Raw genomic sequence first — 22697 nt, forward strand, 5'->3', positions numbered from 1 at the left:
AAATACCTGTCCTAGCAGTCCAGGGCCATCCATTTGGGCATTGGTTGTCCCTGTGACTTCCTCCTCACTGGATCTTCCGCACCGCTTTGTATTAGATTCTTTTTGCAAAACTGGTGGACTTTGGAGCTCAATCTTGCAATGCTTCATCTTTCTTTTTTGTTTTACTATCATACAAGGGTTTTGCTAGCTTCTTCCTTTTGGGATGTTCGCTGAAGTCGCTGTCCGTACTGTGCAAATTAAGGTCTGGATTGGACAGATTGAGCTTGAACTCAGGGGAAGTGTTACTGGGTGACTCCTGGAGTGTGTCATATGCAGCCATCAGGCTCGTAGCCTGTTGTAGCCCTTATCTATGTCATAAATGTAGCGTAATAAACTGTTTCTTTTCTGTAAGACTCAGGGAAGAACAATGATGGAAAGCCTTGATTATCGATGATTTAGTTATCAACCATACTATTGTATTATTGTGAAAGACCTTGAAGGCACGTTTCATAAACAAACTGCTCACATTCTGTACAATGCACATCGACAAATAGAACCTAGAAACAGCATCACCCTTGAAAATCTTCTCAACCTTCAGACACATCGCAGCCATGGCCACAAGCGCACTACACCAACTTAGGCAGCTTTGGGGCATCAGATAATTAATTCCGGAACAAGACCTCAAAGCAGTGGAGCAGTCTCTTATTCTCTCCAGAGTAGGTAATGGAATTGCCCATCTCTCTGGCATTCCCAAAGTTTACCCAGGCCCACTGGGAGCAACTCTACATGCTGCAGCATGCTTTGTTTTAGGTCTCAAGAAATCCAACCACATTACTCCTGCCCTGCTAACCCTCCTGTGACTTTCCATTGAAGCGTGGGCCCAATTAAAAACCGCTTGAATTTCCCACACTCATCTTCACCCTCCTATCTAAACGAGAAACTGAAAAACTCTGGAGCAAACATGGGCTCCAGGAATTTCCTATCCCTGCTACTGGAACCTTCAATCGAGAATGATACATGAACTGGTCTTTCTCTGGTAATACCTCTAGAATTTGAAACTCTCTGCCTCCCTCCCTCTGCCTAACCACCTGCCTAGTCACCTTCAAACAGGACCTCAAGCTGCTCCTATCTGACAGACTTTTTAGTTAATCAGCCTCGACCAGACAGAAGTACTCTCTCCACTGTGATTTGAACTACTTTTTTTTATATGACCTCACAATCTAAATTGACGCCTTAACTGTGTATGTTCTTTGCCCAACTGCTGTTAACTGTCTCTTGTGGTAACTCCTGCCCACATCTACTGATGTAAAAGCCCAAGTTCGATTATTATAACTGTAACCAATCAGACCCTCCAGAATTTCGCGATTCATGAAAAAAATCGCGAAATCGGCCTACTAGCACGATGGCCCCGATATTTACAATTATCGCTGCAATATTTGCCAAAATATGTCCAATACCTGCTTCCTCCTGAACAATTTCTCCAGCTTGTTGAGATTTGCTAATACATTTTTTCACAACCCCCGCTTTGGCAAAGCCCACCGCTTCGATGCTATCACGTCCTCTCTGCACTAGAGTTCCAGTGCCTGTATTCAACCCTAGTCCTCTGCAGGCGGGCTTGTATGTCCATATTAGTGCGCCCAGACCAAGCTTCATTAATCAAATACCGGAAACATCCGGAAAGACCTCTGCACAGCAGGCTTTGACACACATGCAGAAGGCACGAGCACCCGGGTCAGCTGGGTCCATCCCTGTGTCTCTTCTGCCATTGAACAGGCCTTCTCCAGCCTCCCAGGTGCTCTGTGGAAGCGATGGGTGATTAATCACCGGATAAAGGCCCGGCGCTTCGCGGAGCTTCCATTCCTCATTCGTAGGTGGTGGTCTGTAGAATGACATGTCGGGGGAGACAGTAAAAGTTCAGCATCCGCAGTGAGGTCAAATCCATCATCTCACCTGCTTTTGGGGGGAGCGCTTTCTTACAGGTGGTCCCAGAGGAATGCAAGACACCTGGTCCCCCCAAATGAATGAAGTTTTTGTAGAATTAAGTTTCCAGTCTTGGCTCCGGGCACTAAATCAGAAATCTCTCACTTTTAAAGGCAATAACACAGGACCACTAAAACATGTACTTGGCCGTTTTATCTGCTGAAGTAAGAGTTGGCACGCTGCAGTGTCTCTCCTCCGCTGTTAAAATAAGTTATGTTTTTAACACATAAAACAAACTTCCTAGCTCATCATGTCGCTGAGTTTACTTTCATAGATTGTGAAACCACAGTCAGTTCAGAGGTAGGCAAGAGAAGCAAAAACCTCTTTGTCCTGGATCAAAATACAATATATTTAAAACATTTCAAGAATATACTTGTTTCCCCTTCAACCTAGGACGATACACCAACCACTGACTATAGTTCCTGATGACTTTTGGCCCCCCTGAAACATCGGTCAAAGTTCAACCAGTTGAAACTGTCCGCAATTTGGGTATTACGTTGGACAGTAGACTTTCTATGGAAGCTCAAGTCACAAAGACTACAACCTGCTATTTTGCAATAATCAGGTCTTTGCGGAAAATTAAGCCTCTTCTTCCCTCTCATGCACGGGCTCTGGTAGCCAGATGTACAATATTGAGTAGGCTCGATTATTGTAAGGCCCTTTTACTTGACTCTCCTGGCTTTTTGTTGGATAGGCTTCAACGCATTCAATCTGCTGCAGCAAGGCTAGTCTTAGGGTTGCCCAGAAGATCATCCGCGTCAGCAGCATTGGCTGAACTTCACTGGCTTCCTCTCAGGCAGAGAGTACAATTCAAGTCTCTCTGCCTGGTCTTTAACCCTTTCCATGCTCATGACGAGCTGAGCTCGTCATGAGGCACAGTGGAGCTGTGCTGATGACGAGCTGAGCTCGTCATGAACAATGGGAATGCAGAATCTGCAGCACAGGGCAAAAATCCCTGCAGCAGCCATGTGGTTAAAGCCCTTCATGGGCTTGGACCCCCAATAATGCAATCTACATTTGCTTGGTATTCTCCCTCTAGACTGCTTCGCTCCTCTTCGGCTAGATTGGTGAGAGTACCTAGATTTAGAAAAGTTAGATCAGGGGGCAGATATTTTGGGGTGGCTGCCGCTAAGTTGTGGAACAGCCTCCCTTGGGAGGTTAGGCAAATTAGGGAACTTCTCCCTTTTAGGAAATCTGTGAAGACTTGGTTGTTTCCTAAGCCATAGTCTCCTGTGCCTGCTTTAACTTTCCTTTGCCTCTTGTGTAGCCACCGGCGCCAGGATGCCTGTAAGGTGACAGTGCACTTTATAAGCTGATTAAAAAAATAAATATTACATAAACATAATTCCTTCAGTTATATGTTTTTCCAGATTTACCAATGCTGGGTCAGTTATTCATTTTTTTTCTTTCCAGAGGACCCTAATAGGTAAACATCACTCTTTGCCAAATCCTCTGTCTGTGTTCCACCGGCACCACACTCATTGAGCCATTCACAGCATCCCACATCAGGAGGTAATTCTTTTTTTGGGTGCTGTTGGGGTTACCAGCTTTACAGACCCATTGCATGTGTGCGCCTTTCTTGAATCTTTTTAACAAATGCAATTTTCATTTTGATACTAGCAACCACACATCATATCTGCTAACAACGCAGCCATGCTTCGTTGTAACTAACTTCTCTAGACTGGTCAACAGACTACAAGCTCAGTGATATATAATAAAATAGGGCAGAGGAATATTTGCCTGCTGCAAAGGCCGTGAATCAGGTTACAAAGGCACTAGGCTAGTGTCCTTTCATTTCTGGCACTTTGCTGTAGTTTCAAGATATTCTTAGTTTCGAATTGCTCAAATTGGGGTAAATTTATCTGTTTCCCTAGACTTCATTGCTTGGTTTTTTGCTCAGGAGAAACTGTAACTCATAGCCATTGAATGTCACTCATATTTACAGTGAATTTATGAAAATGGCACACATAAGCAATATTAAACCCTGGCAGTGTGTACCCTGCAGCAGAGCTTCAGAACTGATGGGGATATTTTAAGGCATCTTTTAGACCATTGGGTTTCAGAAAAGAGGATAGTTTTTTAAATGAATTTCCTTGTCTTTGTCCACACACAAAGTATCACTTAAATTGCCACACTTAATTCGCTGCATTACTTTCTAGTAAAGCACTAGCAGCAAAGCAGGACTTCCTCTATGGGCCATATTTGTATTGAATATATTTTCAATGTTAAAAAGAGTGATAGAAATTACTGTTTTTTAAAATGGCGGGTCCAGGAGGCAGCGATGCCCCAGCAGGGCTGCATAGACAGGTGCTAGAACATCACAAGGAGAGATAGGGCCCCCTCTCACGAGGTGCAGATTGGAGCTGTGCTTCCGTAAAGCCGCAGACACTTTAACCATGTTTCACAGGGGAATACCATGTTAAATCAGTTTACATTGATTTAAGGCTGAAAAGAAATGATTACGAATAAAATAAGGTGCCGCAATAATGCCGCTCAATTTCCACTTTTGTGCCGCTAAATTTCCATTTTTGTGCTGCTAAATTTGCAAATCTATGCCGCAATATCCTGGAGGGTTTGACCAATGTATCCTGCTTGTTGTAAAGCGCTCTGGCGACTTCAGGCCATGTCTGCTCTATGTAAAATTGCAAAAATAAATACACATTGACATGCATGTAGGAGGAAAGCACTCCAGTGGCATGGAGGGCTGGAGACCCACGTCTGGGCATACCCGCACGTTTGAGCATACCAGTCCCACTAGGGGTGACAAATGCAAAAAGAACAATAAAAGCACAGAATGTTGAACAATGATAACCCCATCGGTTGTTTTTGCTACCCCTGACGTTTAGGTAGGAGTAAAGGATTATAAATGCAAAAAGGTTACAGTAATCTAGCCGTTTCACCTTCTATTGTTATTTAAATATTGTGGGGACTTGTTCCCAGACCCTGTGCCTCTGTGGCTGTCAAAAAGCGATGTCAAGTGCCGCTTTGACCGGCCTGAATTTTAAGCTGCATTTTAAAACGAGTCACCATAATAGACATATCAAAGAAATGTTAATTGCGCAGGAATAATGGAAATGACGCTGAAATCGGAACAGCTATGCGACCTTGACACGATGAATGTGTCTCAGACTCGGCTGTCGGTCAGAGAGGCGGTTACCGTTCCCTCCGCGTCCAGTCAGAGTGCACTACGGTTAGTCTGTCTTCTATGCTTATCGTCACGGGCTCCCACGGCCTCCATCGGCGGATTAAACTGCCGCCTTTCAATTCAAAGCCCCGCCTCTCCCCTGGTCGGCTCCAGCAACGTCCCTAATGGCCTTCCTCCATTGGCCACTCGGGTGTTCGTCATCTTTTACTGAACCAATCCCAGATCACCCCTGCTAAAACATCCTAATTGGTCACCGCCTCAACGAGAGTTCCAGGAATCTACATTTGCTGTCTCCCACCTCCCCGGCTGAGCCGTCTGTTCCATTGGCTGATGTTGACGTCTTGCAGCCGATTCTGCTCCAATCCCGGGATCGTTCTTCTCCTTGCCCGCGCGCTAGCTTGGGAGAGAGGCTATCCGCGCAGGCTTGTACAGGAAAACTGAAAAAGTTTTTTTTTTCTTAATTTGGCGCTTGTTGGAAGATGGCGGAAAATTTAAAAGGTAAGCGGAGCAGCATGGGGAGCTCAACTGTCACGAAGTACAATAAAAGGATATATGCGGCACAGTGTGTGGCCAATTGGACAGTCGTAACAAGCTGTTTCTGGAACGGTCCAAACTCGGACCGTTGTTGTGAGGAAGTTGAAGCCAACCTCGTTCCCTACTCGACGATCGGAGAGTCCGAGCCGCGCTCTATTGGAAGCTGGAGGGTGACATTCCCGGTGGCAGCTGTTCAGCCACAGCTTTGGTTGCGCGTGCAAGTGAACGGCGCGAGGCTCCTCTTCATTCGTGCTGATTGGCGGGGGGAAAGTTCGAACCTCGCGCTGGTTCTTCTGTGCATGATAGGCTAACGAGCGCGTTGAAAAAGCAGTAGGTTCTGTGTATATATGCACGCGCATTACACCGGCACTCCGATTGGTGGTTGTACCGGCGGTTGGAACTCTGTGTGATTTTTCAAAGTTCTGGGATGGAAGTGGCCACGCGCTCGCCTATATAAATGTAGACAGCCCGTGGCGGTTGAATTAGGCATCTCTGAGACTGAGGGGTGGCGGGAAAGCCGCAACGCTGCTTCTGGTGGACCAACATGCCCACCCGTTGAGTGGGGTATCCTAACGCCCTCGGGTTATTTACAACCTCTGCGATTTCCGGACGGCTAGGCTTCTCGCACGCGGTTCTCAGGGCTCCCGTCGCCAATCTGTTTTCCCCTTTTGCCTTTCATTATTCAAAATTTTACTTGGGATATGCAGACTGAAGGGTCCAACTTTATATCTTCTTGGTATGTCTCTTACCGGACTTTTTAAAAACCCTCTTTAACAAGAGACCGCTTTATATATTACCTCGAGGAGTGACCGGCCATCGTTATGGCTACTGACGATCCTGGAGTTTAAAAGGCCTTCCGTCCCTGTAGTAGCCAAGTAACCTCCAGGCTTTGTGGCGCACCCTGCTCAACACATTTATTTACCTCAGTTCGAAGGACCAGGGACCCCGCTGAAGGATTGAGCGCGGTTAGCCTCTAGTTGTCTTGTGTCTCCTCGGGCCATCTGCAGTGTAACCCTCAGGAGGGCTTTAAAGCGGGCACATGTATGTGGCTTTCGTGAATTGCGGTAAAATCTTGCGTCATGTTAGCCGCAACGTCATGTTGAGCTCCTGCTTCCATAGCAACGATAACCGAAGATGTTGACCTGTCTTAAGCCTTGTTCTAAGTATCTTATGATCAGATGACTGCACAGTCATATCCAAATCACTTTTGGCTTAAGTGGTTTCTTGCGGTACTTTAGTGTTTGCCTTACCCAGTGTCACACATCCTGCTTCAGTATTTTTATTTTTGTGTTTAAACTCCCCACATTGAACCAAGTGTCAATCGACTGGCCAGCCTGGTGATCTAATTGAAAGCCCTTCACGGTCTCTTCACATTTCCATTGTTTGATTACTTTAATATTTTCTAGCAACTCTGCTTTTAGTACTACCTGATTTTTTTTTTTTGTGACTCTCCTATCTCGCACTTTACTGCACCTGATTATGGTCGTCGCCCGAGCTGTCAGACATATGTTATAATTCGAGTTACTGGGCAGTTTCATTTCAGCGCCGTTGGAGTTGTGCAATGATGACGCGTTTTCTGAACGATTATGGATTTGCAGCATAAACTAGCCGTCTGCATAGCTTGCAGAAATTAACAAAAAGTTGTTTGTAGCTCAAACGGATCAAAAGTTTCATAAAACGATACTACACGTTGCAGTGCATTAGGCCTTTTTTTGTCACGAGGAGGCAGCTCACTTTTTGATTGCTGTGTTTCCCCATACAGAGTTGACTTGTGTAATGGTGATATAAGAAATGTGCTGTATAACTTACCTTTTGTCTTGCTGTGTAATTTAGTAGGACGTTCTACATGATTTGGTCCTTTCCTGGAGCATGATTCCGTTGACCCTCCCTAATGACCATAAAACATTTACATGTGAAAACAAAGCTGTGAAAGTATGATAGCAATAGATTTCATCTCTTACTTATGTTTAAAAATGAGCAAATAACCAGCATAACGTCTATTGTAGATATTTGAAAAGAAATTGAAGTACTCTCCCAGCAGCACATCTAGAAGTATAGGTATGGATAATAAAAAACTGTCTGGATGCAATTTGAGCTTTTCATTAATTGGCGAAATCCTTGGTCAGGACACTCATACATGGTATGAGTACAACATTATTTCGCTACTTAAGTGTTTTAATGCAAAATCAAACCTAAACGTCAAATTTACAGCAAGAACATTGTAGGTGTGTAACACCACTATGGCATCCAATACACACAAAGATGAAGTTTGTCATAAATGCAGGAGCCCACACCCCGCAGGTCCAGGCTCCAGAGGAATCTAAACCGCAACTGGCTCATGCCTGGTTGGATGCCATGGAGAAGGAATGTGTGAGTTTGAATCAATAGTTAACTCTTACAAATGTAAATAACATACTAGACGTTGCAGGGGACAGAATATAAAGGGGCACACAAAACATGTCCACTAACAAAGGACTGGAGAAACAGGCTATCACGTGCAAAAACCACAGTTGATGGACAGAATGCAGAACAATGTCATACATTCACCCCAGTACAGAGATCTGGGCCTAAATCAATCGTTTTTTTGCACTCCACACCACCCCAGGTCAGACATGGCCATATGCAAATCAGTCTGACCCTGTGCCTCATGGGAACAGTCCAGCCCGAACTGCCAAGCCATGCCTTCCCTGGACCGGAAACAAGCTTCTGAGGACCGGTTTCTGGCATTCCAGCAGTCTTCAGGCCGGCTTGCATGAATCCAGTGGTGTGGAGAGCATGGGACTCGCGTCTGAGCATACCCATCCCACTCGGGGTAACAAATGCAAAAACCACAGTTGATGGACAGAAGGCAGAACAATGTCATACATTCACCCCAGTACAGAGATCTGGGCCTAAACAATGGATTTAGGCCCAGATCTCTGTACTGGGGTCAATGTATGACATTGTTCTGCATTCTGTCCATCAACTGTGGTTTTTGCATTTGTCACCCCGAGTGGGATGGTTATGCTCAGACGTGAGCCCCATGCTCTCCACACCACTGGATTCAAGCAAACCGGGCTGAAGACGGCTGGAATGCCAGAAACCGGTCCTCTGAAGCTTGTTTCCGGTCCAGGGAAGGCATAGCCTGGCAGTTCGGGCTGGACTGTTCCCATGAGGCACAGGGTCAGACTGATTTGCATATGGCCATGTCTGAACTGGGGTGGTGTGGAGTGCAAAAAAATGATGGATTTAGGCCCAGATCTCTGTACTGGGGTGAATGTATGACTTTGTTCTGCATTCTGTCCATCAACTGTGTTTTTTGAAACATGCTATCACTACATCATCTTCACCATTATTATAATTAATAAACAGAAGAATTTCAGTGTACATTAAATCCTTTTACTTCGCAGGCATGGAGACAATGCAAGATCTTTTACTCATCTCTAACCGGTTCAGAATCACTATCTGGCTCGGATTGATGCAAAGCTTTCAGTTGAAATACCTGTTGAAGTAGGCCCAGTGAGATCCAAGTCTGTACTTGAGTCGGAATTATGAGCTAAAGAAGCGGGTTGAGACATATCAGAGAAACGGTTATTACCTTCCAAGCCAAACCAGTCCTTGCTGTTCTGACCTTTTTGTGCACACACATTTTACATGCTTGTTCTGGAATAAAGTCTTACTCCACCAACCTCTGCCATTCAGCAAAACTGAACCTCTTGAAACTGGTAATTTGAACAGGGCCAGAAAAAATATATTCATTTTTTTGACCCTAGTAGGTCATTGACTAAATCCAATAATTCTCAAAAAAATCTGCAACAGGAACCCTGATAGGCAATGCAGATTGCATCACCTCTTTCAGGAATCTGGTAATTCTTTCCACCATACCATTCGAGGTCATCAATTACAATGCCACTTAAATGTCTGATGTAATGGTTTTGAACAAATTCCTTCATCTTAGAAGAGTCTTATTCTAACAGCCAGGTCTTGAGGGTATTCCGGAAGAGAAGTGTTTAGTCTTTAGGTGCCCCTTCATTTTCAAAAATCTTGCTTAGAGATGTTATAACGAATGAGGTACTGGCAGCTGGAACAAAATCAAAACACTCATTTTGAGAAGTAATCTACTAGTAAAACATTTATTTTCTGAGGGTAGTAAATTAAATGACCCTGCAAAGTCTGATGCAACTTTTGACCAGAGTTCCTCAGAAAAGGGCAACATGTGTAACAGTTATGTGGGCAAGCCAGTGTTTATCTGAAAGTAAACCAGTATTGCAAGTAAACATCCTTTTAGCCATTTGGGAATCTGAAGGACACCAAAAATATTGCTTCAAGTTTTTGCAAGTAACTCCAGCTCATTACCCTGCTGAGCAGCTTGAAAGAGTTTGCGTCTGACTGCAGCTCGGTGAACTGTGAAGTTGTTACTCAAGAGAATTCCCTCAACAATGGAGTCCACTTGCTATATACTAGAGAGGTCTAAGTGGAGCAGCTAATAACCTTTCCTTTGGTTAACTATTGTTGACAAATTCTATTACCAGGGATAATACATTATCATCTGTCACAGCAGACAGACATTCTTCACGGAAGACCAGATCAGAGGAGCTTAAAATATCTTCCACAGTAGCCACCACCGACTCCACCTCCTCACAATCTTCAATAGAGTTAACGTTCTGAAGGGGCATTCTAGATAATAAATAGAAATCTGCCCTAGTGTTTTTTCCCCCAGGGATGTATTACATTTTGAAATTGTACTGCTGTAATTTTGAAAGGAGTCTGACTAATCTTGCTGAAGGTTTTCCTGATCCAATAAGGTCAGTAAGTGAACTAGGGGCTTATAGTCTGTGAAAATATTAAAACTCTTGCCCCAAATAAGTTTTACACTTTTCAATGGCCCAAAGCAAGCCAATGCCTCCCTCTCAATTGTGCTGTAATGTGATTCTGATGTTTTCAACGAGGAGGAGAATAAGACCACAATCTGTTATTCACAAATTTGTGACAAGCCCATATTCCAATCTTACTTGCATCAACAGTTAGCATGCATTTGCAGTCCGGTTTAAAAGCTAATAAAGTTTGTGCTTTCATGATCACAATCTTGACTGTCTAAAGCTTGTTCAGCTGCACCATCCCGGATAAATTGTACTTTTATTTTTTTGCAACAATTTTCTAAGTGGTATTTATATTAGGGCATATCCTTGAATAAACTTTGAATAATATTCAGTCAGACCAAAAAAGGATTTCAAGGTGTCCTTATCATTGGGAGGAGTTACTTCCTGTATAGCCTGTACCAAAGAAAATTTAGGATGTTTACCACTGCCAGAGATATGATGACCTAAAAATTCTAACTCCTGTTTAAGCAGATGACACTTTTCAGGTTTACGGGTGATGTATACTTCCCTGAATACCTCCAATACTTAATGCAGCTTATGATCTGTAACTGTATCTGAACATATTAAAACGTCACCCTGGTAAGCTTGTTTACTTGGTATGTCAGCCAAAATGATATCCATCAACTTCTGAAACGCGCTCAATATATGGAGGCTATTACAAGGTTAAAAAACAAATTTACTGAACAACCTAGCGTCCTTCTAGAAAAATTTAATTTTAACAAAAGTAAACTGACTCAGGAGTCTATTGAGGAGTACGTTTCTGCACTCTGAATTCTTGCTGGGAAGTGCAACTTTGGATCTACTGGGGACACTGCCATCAGGGGCCAGTTTGTTTTTGGGTGCAACTCTTGTATTAAAAAAACACTCTGGAATGTTTACTTTACTTTCAAAATTCCCGTGGATATGGGGTTACTGGATATGACTAAAGATGTAAAACCATGTCTTATTTAGTGTAAATGCGTTTTAGCCAACCTAAATCCACAGCTTGTGAAAATTGCAAACTAGTGTTATGTAGCAGATTACAGAAATTATGCTAAAACCAAGATGGCTGCTACGTAGAGGTGACGTGGCATGTCTGAGTACGTTCGGCTGCGGAGGACGGAGAAATAGATGCATATGCACTGCGGTCCAGGGAATACGTACTAAAGCGTCGTGGCCAGAAAATGTCAAGAAGGCCCAAATAAATAGAAAACTCACCACAGCTCCAATTGGCTGAAAGCCCCCTGCATTCAACATTGTATATCCAGGAGCAGAATGGAGAGTGGTGCTCTGGAGTAATGCCGCTTATGAAGTGAACCAAAGTAGACAAAGCTCCAGGTAATGTGGCTCAAATTAGACAGTGGGCTTCTGCTGGTTCGTCACTCGTTTCCCAATATGTAGGGTTGTAAATTAAATGCCACAAGGCATCGATGCACAAGAAGCGGACGTATAGTATATCAAATGCAGGAGGCCTCGTCCCGCAGGTCCAGCCTCCATGGAATCCAAACCTCAACTTGGTGAAAGGTGGTTGGAGGCCATGGAGAAGGCATGCAGCGCTTTGGCTTAAATCAATCATTAACACAAATTTCAACAACACACAAGATGCTGTTGCAAGGCACAGAATATAAAGGGACACAGCATGAACACTAAGAAAGGACTGTGGCGAAACATGCGATCACTACAGTTGGGCACTGTTCTTAGTAAAGAAAAGCTAAACATGTACAGTTGCTTTACATAAAATTGTATCTACCATAACAAGATAATCATTGTCCTCAATTTCAAGAGACTATAGCAGTTCTTGTATGTAAGAAAGGGGCGAAACCACAATTACGAGCTTTTCATAGGATTATGGATTACATTTGAAAACAGTTTACACGCTATATCGTTTTATCAGTAAAAACTGCATGCTAGCAGGAAAGTTGGTTGCCATTTCAATGGAAAATGTGTGTGTAAGTGACCATGCGCAACCACATCATGATTTAGTAATATATTCATTTAAAAATGAGTTTTTAAACATGTACTGCGAAATATTCCTGCCCTCATAATGCTATTAGTGAACTAAGGGGTTGTCAGGGGTCATATATGTGGGCTGATTATACAAAGACCAAACGTTTGGTCTATTTTAATTTAAAAAAAGACTTTGTACAGCAGAAACGGTGAACTTTCATTTTGAAGGTTCTCTCATATGTGATAATGAAGAAAAAGGCAACGCCATATCATATTTGCCTAGGATCACACCATTTGAGACTTGTTTACGGGTCAAGTACATTACAGTTAAGTCCAGTAGATTATTCAAGTTACTAGACCTGCAGGTCTAGTAACACTTTTATGATTTTTTTTGAGACCTGTATATGATACGTCTTGAAGTTTGGGATAGCCATTTGAATATCCTACGAAACATGCAGAGGATGAAGGAGGAGGAGACCGGGTTGAATCGAGTTGCCATGGTTTGCTTGTTGTCCAGAATGAAGCCTAGGTTCCTAGCATGATCAGTGTGGCTAGGAGTAGGTTAGAGTTCCGAGGGCCACCATGATGTGTCGCATGGAGAGCTTTTGTTTCTGAAAATCGGTACCTCTGTCTTGTCAGTGTTGTGCTTTTGGCAGTTGTCCTTCATCCAGTTGGTGACGTCCGTCATACAGTTGTGGAATCTGGTCTGGGTGGTGTCTTTCGGAGAGGGAGAGGATGGCTTGTGTCTTTGGCATAGGATATGAGTGTGGGTTTTGGCAATGCTGGCCGGAGTGTCATAAGTGTTAGAGGGTGGGGCTGACCGAGGATCCTTTTGAGGTACTTCCATTGAGGAAAGAGGTGGGCCAGTTGAGAGCGACTCTTTGGATGCTTATGTTGTACAGCCTTGTGTTGAGTGTGTGGTGGTTGACCATATTGAAGGCTGGAGAGGTCTAGGAGGTTGAGGCGCAGTCTCTTTGGTCAAGTGGGCTTGTATTTTGTTGTTGGCCACAATGAAGGCTGTCTTAGTTCTGTGGTTGCTGCAGAATCCAGATTGGGAGGATTGGATTAGGAGGTTGATGGCCTTTTCTAATTCCGGGAACTGGAGCCGGTAGGTCCGTCTGTAGTTGAGTTCGCTGGGGATTCACCCCGTATGAGGAGTGCCTCGGCATTGGTCCATGTCCACAATACCTGAATCTCTGGGGGAGCTGAAAATTTCCACGCCATGGTTATGTTCCATTAAACGGAACGACAACTAGGCTGATGAGACAACCCACATGTTTGTTCCCCTTCACACGGGGTCGCAGTCCCAGTAGGCAGGATTCAGGAGAGAGGGTGTGTGGACAGTTCCGCTATCGTTGATGTTACTTCTGCCCCATCTGTGATAACAGTGCGCAGGTCAATATCATATGTATAAAATCTGCGTTCTGTTTGCAATCGGGACATTCCAGGGAGTGTTGGGAACAGGTGTTGAATGTGGACTGGCGATAGATAAGTGTGGTGCATGTAGTTAAACTCGGTGACAGGTAACCTTGGTAGACGTCCTTGTTCCTCTGTAGGGCGTGAGCCCATGCTGCAGCAGTAAGAGGGTGTTTGAGCACTGTGTCCCATCTGGCACGAAACCGTGTCCTGTTCGGGGGACATGGTATTAAGAGCGGAATACAAAAAATGTGATGGTATGGCGTGTGGAGTCAGTCGTCAACGATCTGGACAGAGCCTGGGATGTTAATGGTTCGCTCTCCCCAGCACCCCACGCCTCATGCGCCACCTGTCGTAGAGTACGATATGATCGGAATCGACCAGCATGCACTCAATCTGCCCAACCATGTTGAGAATGACCTCCACGCCCCCTTGTTATGGAGATCCTCCCCCCCCCCCCCTCCCCCTCTGCCTGTGTAATTGTAACTTTGGTCCACAGATTTGAGTCTACACGCCTCTGTGTCTGCTGTAATCAGCAAATCCCAGATGGGGATCGAAAGAGAGTACGGTAGGACTGGGCCTTTGGGGTGCTGATCTCTACACCAGAAGGTGCGGTCTACCATCGTAGGACGGATGGTGAAATCAGATAGTTAAGTGTAAATGGCCGTTCCTTGCTGGACTTTGCAAATAATCAAGGAGTTAGGCGGGCAGGGGTGCCCAGCCAGGATATATACCACTGTAGTTGTGCTGTGGTGTAATGCTGCTCAAAGTTGGGCACCCTATCCCGCCCTCCATGAGTGGATGCTGCAGTGCAGACAGAGCTAGCAGACTGAGGTCCAAGCCCCAGATTAACTCCAGCAGCAGTCCATTCAAGTTGCAAAAGAGGGCTCTAGGGATCACGATCTGTAGAGATGCAAAGTAATACTAATAGCGGCGTATGGATCCAATAGCTCGGTCTAGATTTCCCTCTGTATGCCCAGGTATTGAAGGTGTAACTCCACCGCAGGTGTGACTCCGGTTGTTGCAGATGGTGGGTGAGCGGTATGTGCATCTTGGGTAACACACAAGATTTCGACCAGTTTACCCATAAACTGGAGGGTGGTTTAAGTCCTCCAGGTTCTGCATAAGGTCCAGGAGGGATGATTCTACATTGCGTAGGAAAAGCAGGACCTCGTAGGCGTATAACAAATTATGTGGTACACGTCATATTTGTGTATACCCCAGTCTACTGATTGCTGGCAGAGGCGACTGGCCAGCAATTCCATAGCGAGGGCAAACATGAGATTGGGGGGGGGGGGGGGGGGGGGGGGCAGCCGTGTCTCGTGCCCCTGTGGATGATTAACTTTTCAAAGACCACCTGCCCCGGTTCAACATGCACACCTGGATCAGCATAGACTGTCTGGGTTTGCCGTGGGATTCTTAGGCTAAATGCAATCAGGGCTCAAAATCATAACCAGCATTGGCATAGCCAATAGGTCTCTCCTTTGGGACCTTATGTGTTTAGCCATGCAACAGTTGATGTTGCACCAAGGATATTGTGCTGGATAACTAAACGCTTATAAGGTCCCAAAGGCGAGACCTATTGGCTATGCCAATGCTTGTTTATAGGTAGAATTTGTGTTAAAGCTAATATCTAATGGATCTCGGCAGTGGGGCAATGTGCTATTGTCTAATTTGCATATTCAGTACAAAAAGGGGGTGGTGATGGATGGAGCATCTGAATCAATCCGACACTCACACCCATTCAAAAGACCTGGGTATAATCCATCACCGTTCTTAAGCCCACTCTGCCACCCCAGTTCAAACACTGATATATGCAAATCAGTCTGACCCTGTGCCTCATGGGAACAGTCCAGCCCGAACTGCCAAGCCATGTCTTCCCTGGACCGAAAACAAGCTGCAGAGGACCCCCTTTTTGTACCCACTCTGCTGGGGTGGCAGAGTGGGCTAAAGAACGGTGATGGATTAAACCCAGATCTTTTGACTGGGTGTGAGTGTTTGATTTAGATGCTCCGTCTATCACCACCCTCTTTTGTACCGCTTTTGGCCACCATAAGTGTGGCAGGGTATGCTCAGACGCGAGTCCCTTGCTCACAGCAAGCCGGGCTGAAGGCGGCTGGAATGCCAGAAACCGGTCCTCGGAAGCTTGTTTCCGGTCCAGGGAAGACATGGCTTGGCAGTTCGGGCTGGACTGTTCCCATGAGGCACAGGGTCAGACTGATTTGCATATAGCCATGTCTGAACTGGGGTGGCAGAGTGGGCTAAAGAACAGTGATGGATTAAACCCAGATCTTTTGACTGGGTGTGAGTGTTTGATTCAGATACTCCGTCCATCACCACCCCCTTTTGTACCGTAATTTGCATATTAAGTCATACAAACCTGCTTAGCAAGTGTCCTTCATGCTGGCCATTTTTTGTACATTAAAGGTCTCAAGACCTACAGAAAGCCCCTGCGTGTGGGTGTGCACAGCGGGGTTCAGGAATTTTTTTCGTTGCCAGTGATTGTTCTAAAGGCAGGCTGAAAGGTGTTTGCTCCCCACTCTATGGCAGGGTGCTGAGCTATGATGACTGATTCTGCTGACTGTGACGCGGTAATGACCAAGCCCTGAACTCCGAGACCTGGGGACACCACTCCACAGGAAGTTGTTTCTCTGCACAAAGTAGCTCGACGTCCTGGCGATGGTGAATTTGTTTTAGGCCAAAAAAGGAGTTCCTTTCACCGTAGTCTGATTGTCGTCCGTTATATAAACAATGGCCCTACCTGAATGGTGGTATCGTTGGTTACTTAACCCTTTCGCTGCAGCGGCTATTCCGTCGCAGTGCTAAGGGGCGGGCGGTGGGGGCGCGCGGCGCTCCCACGCTGTTGACGGAACCGCTCCGTCACGCCCCTCGGTGAGCTGTGCTTGTGACGGAACGGTTCCTTCATGCCCCGCCCGCTCTATAGAACGCGCAGGTGCGAAATCAGCGCAGCGAGCGGGTTGTGACTGAACCGCTCCGTCACCAGCACAGCCCACCCGAGGGGCGTGACGGGACGGTTCCGTCACTAGCGTGGGAGGGGTTAAAGTGCTTTTAAAACGTCAGCCGGATGTGAAGGACTGCAGGAAGCCACATCTTGGACTTTCAGTATTGGAAAAAGGCACTTGAATTTAACACCTCTTGTATCTTTTTTTTCTAACAGACTACCGCATTTCGTTTGTGTTCTATTTTGTTGTCTGGTGTAGCTGGGGAGCATTCAATGAAACCAGTGATATTGCTGCATGTTTAAAAACAGGAAGGCACTGCAGCTGCTCGCTACCGCAGGCAAAACACAGTGGGATGTGAGGAGTGCAGCTGCAGTGGTACCCGCGTGCATGTGAAATCTGATACAACAGATGACACACTGTGCGCCACTGCTCGTAACCGTAGGCGGATACATTTCCTGGGAAAGGTGGGACATGCACCTGCCTTTGCCCAATTGCGTGCTGTCTTTTTACAAAGACGCACGCAAAGCCAATAGAAAAAAAGCTCAAAACAAAACGCGCGCACGAGCATGGAAAGTCCAGTGTGATTCCAGGAGGCTGTTATAGGGTACACATGATCCCTGGCTTACCTCTTACTTCACTGACTTTTGAACTGTCTTTGAAAGCCAAAAAATGTGACAAGGGAACCAGATTTAAAGGCATCTTTATTACCCTTTCACTTTGTGAGGAATAAAGATGCCTTTAAATCTTGTTATCTTGTCCCATTTGCTCCGCTTTCAGAGACTGAGGTCAAAAGGCAGTTTGCCTCCCCTTATTTACTTTTTATTCTGTGACTGAAGTTAGAGGATTTTCAGCTCGTCAGAAAGGTTGAGTAGCCCTTGATAAAAAAAAAAAAGCTTGCCTTGATTAAATCTTGCTCGACAATGCCGGTGGATTTTGTGAGCCCTGGTCATGTCTGTAAGGGCTGAGAATAAGTATCCCCAGCCTAGGGTGTTGAATGCTTTATCAGTGTCCAACGGTACCGCCACCCGGTCGTGGGCATCCAGTGGGGTATTATGCAGGAGGTGCCAGAGATGGTGTAAGTTTAAAAATGTGCTGCGACCTGGGATGAACCCAGATTGGTCTGGTCGGACCAACGACTGTACAATGGGAAGAAGACGGTTATTCGGGATCATGCCAAATGTCTTGCAATCTGGATTAGGGACAATATGAGCTGACATCCAGGGGATCCATACCCAGGTTTGGGCAGGACCACTAAGTGAGCCTTGCGTAGAGTGTCTGGCAAGCGACCATGCTCCCTGGCCTCATTAAAGACATCCGGGAGGCACTGTGTGGTCTGGGTGGGGAATGTAGCATAGTACTTAATGGGTAGACAATCAGAGCCCGGGGTCTTGCATCGGGCGATCTGGGTTACAGCAGTGCGTACCTCTCCTAACCGCAGGGGTTCATCCAGCCTAGCTCTTTGTAGTACATTAAGATGCACCAGGTGCAAATCCTCAAACCAAGCGGGCTCAGGCCTGGGTGGAGTTGAGCCCACTATAGTAATCCCGGAAGGCCCCATTGATATCCAGTTGTTTGGACAGCAACATAACATCCACCCATCCCATTGTGGCTATATGAGATCAATTCTGGTATGAACATCATGTACGGGAGAATAGAAAAAGTATTCATGGCCTGTCTGGTATATGAGCCACCAGGCATCATATAGACGCATGTGCATCAACCCCTTCAAAGATGGCGAGCATCTTGTTCAGATGGTCACTCTGAACGGGGGCGTTGAGCAATCTAAAACTATGCCCAAGATACAATTCAAATCTCTGGCCAAACGGTGGCGGAGGACCGGTGGCAAAAAAGTGCCGGGGTCAGGGCGTTGAGGAACTTGCAATGGTGGATGTTGGGAACATATATCGCAATGGTGGATGTTGGGAACATATATCGCAGCAAGAGCTGGGAGGGGGGTGGCTGTCCCTCCAGCACTAGATAGCTACCCTCTGTGTCCTTTTTCTGAATGGCCACGACCTATGGTACTCACGGTGCTATCCGCATTCGAACCCTGCGGGCAAAGGAAGAGGTTGTGGTGCCATGTGCTCGTCCTCGCCACCGTGCTCTGAGTTTGTAATTTGGTGGGGGTGAGGTGCTTACTAAGCATCGCTAAATGGACCTGTAGACTCTTGAGGTAAGCATATATACAATGTCCTGCTGGTTAATGTTGAGGATCAATCCGGACATTAGTAGAGCAACTTGTAAAATTGCAACAGTAATGTGAAAACAGAACACCGATGTCTATTTCTCCAAATCCTTCTTGTGGAGCCATGTCCAGGCGTCGTCCCTTAGTCTAGGTCACGCTGTAGGATACCAGAATGCTTAATGATGTTGGCACACCTTGACTGTTATCTACTGGAAACCATCATGTTTTTGGAAGGGGGACTTAGAGGTGGGAAACGCTGATACACTCAAAAGATGTTTGCTAGCATTCCCTTATGTTCTTGGTGGGAGAACACTGACAAGTTGTGTGCCCCACCTCCATGAAACCCCGCAGGCCGTGCAACCACGCAACGCCACTCATCCACGCAACGCCGCTCATCCACGCAACGCCACTCATCCACGCAACGCCACTCATCCACGCAACGCCACTCACACCCACACTGTGCAGTGCACAATAGGTCTCGCAGTAGGAAAGTTGGAGCTATTGGTTTTGTAAATGACAAAGCCCTTTATGTTTTTAAAATGAAAACAAAAATAAAAGGCATTGTTATTTGCAATTGTAATAGCTCCAACTTTCCTACTGCGAGACCTATTGGCAACGCCAGTGCTTGTTAAATTTGTATTGCTGGAGGGGAGGGAGGGCTTTGAGGCATCAAAAAGAGTGGGTGGGAAGTGGAAAGCGCTATGACCTGGTCAGTTGTCTTATTCATGATGCTTTTTTATGGTGGGTGCTGGGCAACGCGGACATGTGGGAGGGAGGACCGGTGGTGGCAAGGCAACACGGACAGCGGTTGGGATGGTGGTAGAGGGCAAAGGCAACACAGACAGCAAGAGGGAGGGTGGCAGAGGGCAAAGGCAACACAGACAGCAAGAGGGAGGGTGGCGGGGGGGAAAGGCTATGCTGACAGCAGAACGGATGGGATAAACCCAACAACGACAACGTGAGGGACGGTGGGGGCAGAGAACAAATAAACACATTAAGAGGAAGAAAGCTTATAGCAGCTGACCAATAAGTAACAAGAATATGAGAGTGACAATGAAACCAACCAATGGTAATTAATGGGCAGGCTGCAAGCCCACTCCATAGTAAACAAAAGATCGTGCATGCGCTGTCTTCTGTGAAACCTAAAAAAGTGCTGCGAAATAATGCATTTAAAAGCACAATCTTCACATAAATGTTCTAAACGGTCGTAGGCTTTGAAAGAGGGAACTTATTAATATTCAAATACTTTTAAGGTATGTAAATGAAGCCTTATAGTCTCGGAGTTGATCCCCTTTTTTTTTAGGGCTCGCCTGCTGATGCGCTTGTGCATAGCTGGCGAAGCTCTATAGTGGCTTATCCAGAGTTTAACCACTGGCGATTCCATGCAGTGCATGTGCGCTTTTTAGGTCATAGCGCAAGCCCTAAAAAGCGCGTGCACAATGCCACAGCTGCCTGCCTCGCATTAGCACATCAAAGGCAGCCCATTTTCCCTCCCACAAGCTTCTCAGCGTGCGCTCTCATCCCCTAATTATTCACGGTCGGCCGTACTTTCAGTTTCACGGCCGTGTCTCCCTTTATGCTCTGATGCTTTTTTTTTTTTTTTTTTTTTTTTAACTTGTTTTGTATTTGCAACCACAAGATGCTGGAACGCTGACAAATGATCATTTAAGACAGATGCCTGCCTCTGGGAGCCATTTCATGTCTTCCTGTTTCTGCTCTTGTTTCAGGAACATTTGTAATTGTCACAGGATCTGTACCTGTGTAGTGTTTGAACCCATGAACCACAATGGCAAGAGCTGGATTTCACTGAACATATGCTGCGTTCAAACAATTTGCAATACAAATACACCCGCTCACGTGCCTGTGTATGCATTTGTGGACGTATAGAAATATCAGCGTATTCATAAAGAGATCCATGCACAGCAACGAGCACGGTTTAAGATTTAGATAGCCGAGGTTGGTTGCAATTTTAGTTCACTCTGGATGTAAGGATATTGCAAGCAAATGGAGGAAAGTGTAATTGAAGCGAAACGAATGTTAAAAAAAGACAATTTGCGGGTTTTAGATAAAAAGCGTACGCCGTTCCCACATTTGACCGCGCGTTTTATTTTTACCCTTGCATGTTAATTTGCATGCAATGCACGGTTAGTTGGAGCGATACTATTTTAGAAGTGCTAAGGTTGCAGCGTTTTGTATGTTGTGGCAAGGTAGGGAGCAGAAAATAGAAGACCCGTACTGGAGAAAATAGAGTATACTTTATGAAAAATTCAGGAATTAATGTAACGAGAAGATGCTTAATGAGGGTGATGTATTGTCGCTGGCGTTGGACATGAGTCCAGTGTATTAATGGCCGTGTCTTTTTACATTTGCATTGTAAAGCAGCAGGGGATGTTCAGCCAGTGTGCTCGCATGATTAGATGAATGCTTTCTCACACTTGTGTTAGCTGGGGCTCGGCTTATTCAGGGCAGCTGTAACTGCCTGTTTCACATTCCTCAGAAATGCAATTGGTTTGCATATATTTATGCTAACATTCTAGACTTATTTCACACGTTGGCCTAAAATGTGCACTTTTGTTAAAATACAGAGGAAGCGGTCTTGCACTGTGTATCGATCGTAGAAGTATTGCCAATTCAAATAACAAAATTAATACTTTTATAATTTGGAAAACCTAAACAAAAATGTAAAAATATTTACATTTAACATACCAAAAGCTCAAACTTTTCTATTGCGAGACCTATTGCATTTCCAATGCTTGTTTTTGTGGGGGGGGGGGGGATGTGATAATTCGGGGAGATGCGGAATAGTTGAAGGAGGTGGAGGAATTGAGTCACCAGAAGACATTTGATGGACTTGAGACTGTGTGAGTGCTTTGAGTGGGGTTAGGTGGCGGAATGAGGTCATAGGTTACAATGGAGGTACAAGGACGACTAGGGGCACTTGTGTCAGAGGAGGTATTAGATCTCCCTGTGTGGCAGACTGGGCAGAGAGCATTTCTTCCAGGATGTTAACCAGTTTAGACAGTTGCAGAGTTAGATTTGCTTTAATACACTTGGAAATTGTGGCTCGTCATCCTGTGATTCTGGGCAAGTCACTTAACCTCTCTATGCCTATAAACAATGAATGCGTTTGTTGTAATTGTTTAGTTTGGCTGGTGCACATGTGAAGAGCTTCAATACCTTTTGGGTCCATTTAGAGCTATAATAAAAACAAGCATTGGAAATGCAATAGGTCTCGCATTAGAAAAGTTGGAGCTATTGATTTTGTAAATGACAATTTTTTTTATGCGTTTGTCTTGAAAATAGCAAAATTAATAGCTTTGTCATTTACAATGCCAATACTTTTAACTTTTTCAAATGTGACACCTATAGCATTTGTAATGCAACATGTTTTGTATGTACGTGATGTACATGAGGAAAAACTCAAGCAACCCCAGGTGGGTGACTAGGAACCAACTGGCTACAAAAGGCCTGAAAGAACACATGGCAGAGGTACACATGACTGGATAAAAAAGTCAGAGACTCGCAGTTTAGCAGCCTCGAGTTTCAAGTCTAATGAACGCGTGGCGTTCAGCTCTGTGCTTAATGAATGCGTGGTGCTGACGACAGTAAGATGCCCAATTTTTAGTGTATTTATTTTTTACAATGGCAGCACGAATAGCTTGTAAGGTATTACCTTACAATAATACAGAAGTGTTTGGCAGAGTCCAAAC

The 22697-nt window shown here is 45.2% G+C and overlaps 1 protein-coding gene across 1 annotated transcript in view; it reads left to right on the plus strand.

The window, feature by feature from the left end:
• The first annotated feature begins 5412 nt into the window (after positions 1 to 5412).
• The window catches only part of SUV39H1 (SUV39H1 histone lysine methyltransferase), a 66793-nt gene continuing 49508 nt past the window's right edge, over positions 5413 to 22697 (plus strand). The window contains exon 1 of the mRNA XM_086940346.1: positions 5413 to 5602. Coding sequence (XP_086796472.1) covers positions 5584 to 5602 — 19 coding nt within the window. The 5' untranslated portion in view covers positions 5413 to 5583. The remainder of the gene's footprint in view (positions 5603 to 22697) is intronic.

This window comes from Lissotriton vulgaris, chromosome 10 (assembly GCF_964263255.1).
Source record: "Lissotriton vulgaris chromosome 10, aLisVul1.2, whole genome shotgun sequence".
Lineage (NCBI taxonomy): Eukaryota > Metazoa > Chordata > Amphibia > Caudata > Salamandridae > Lissotriton > Lissotriton vulgaris.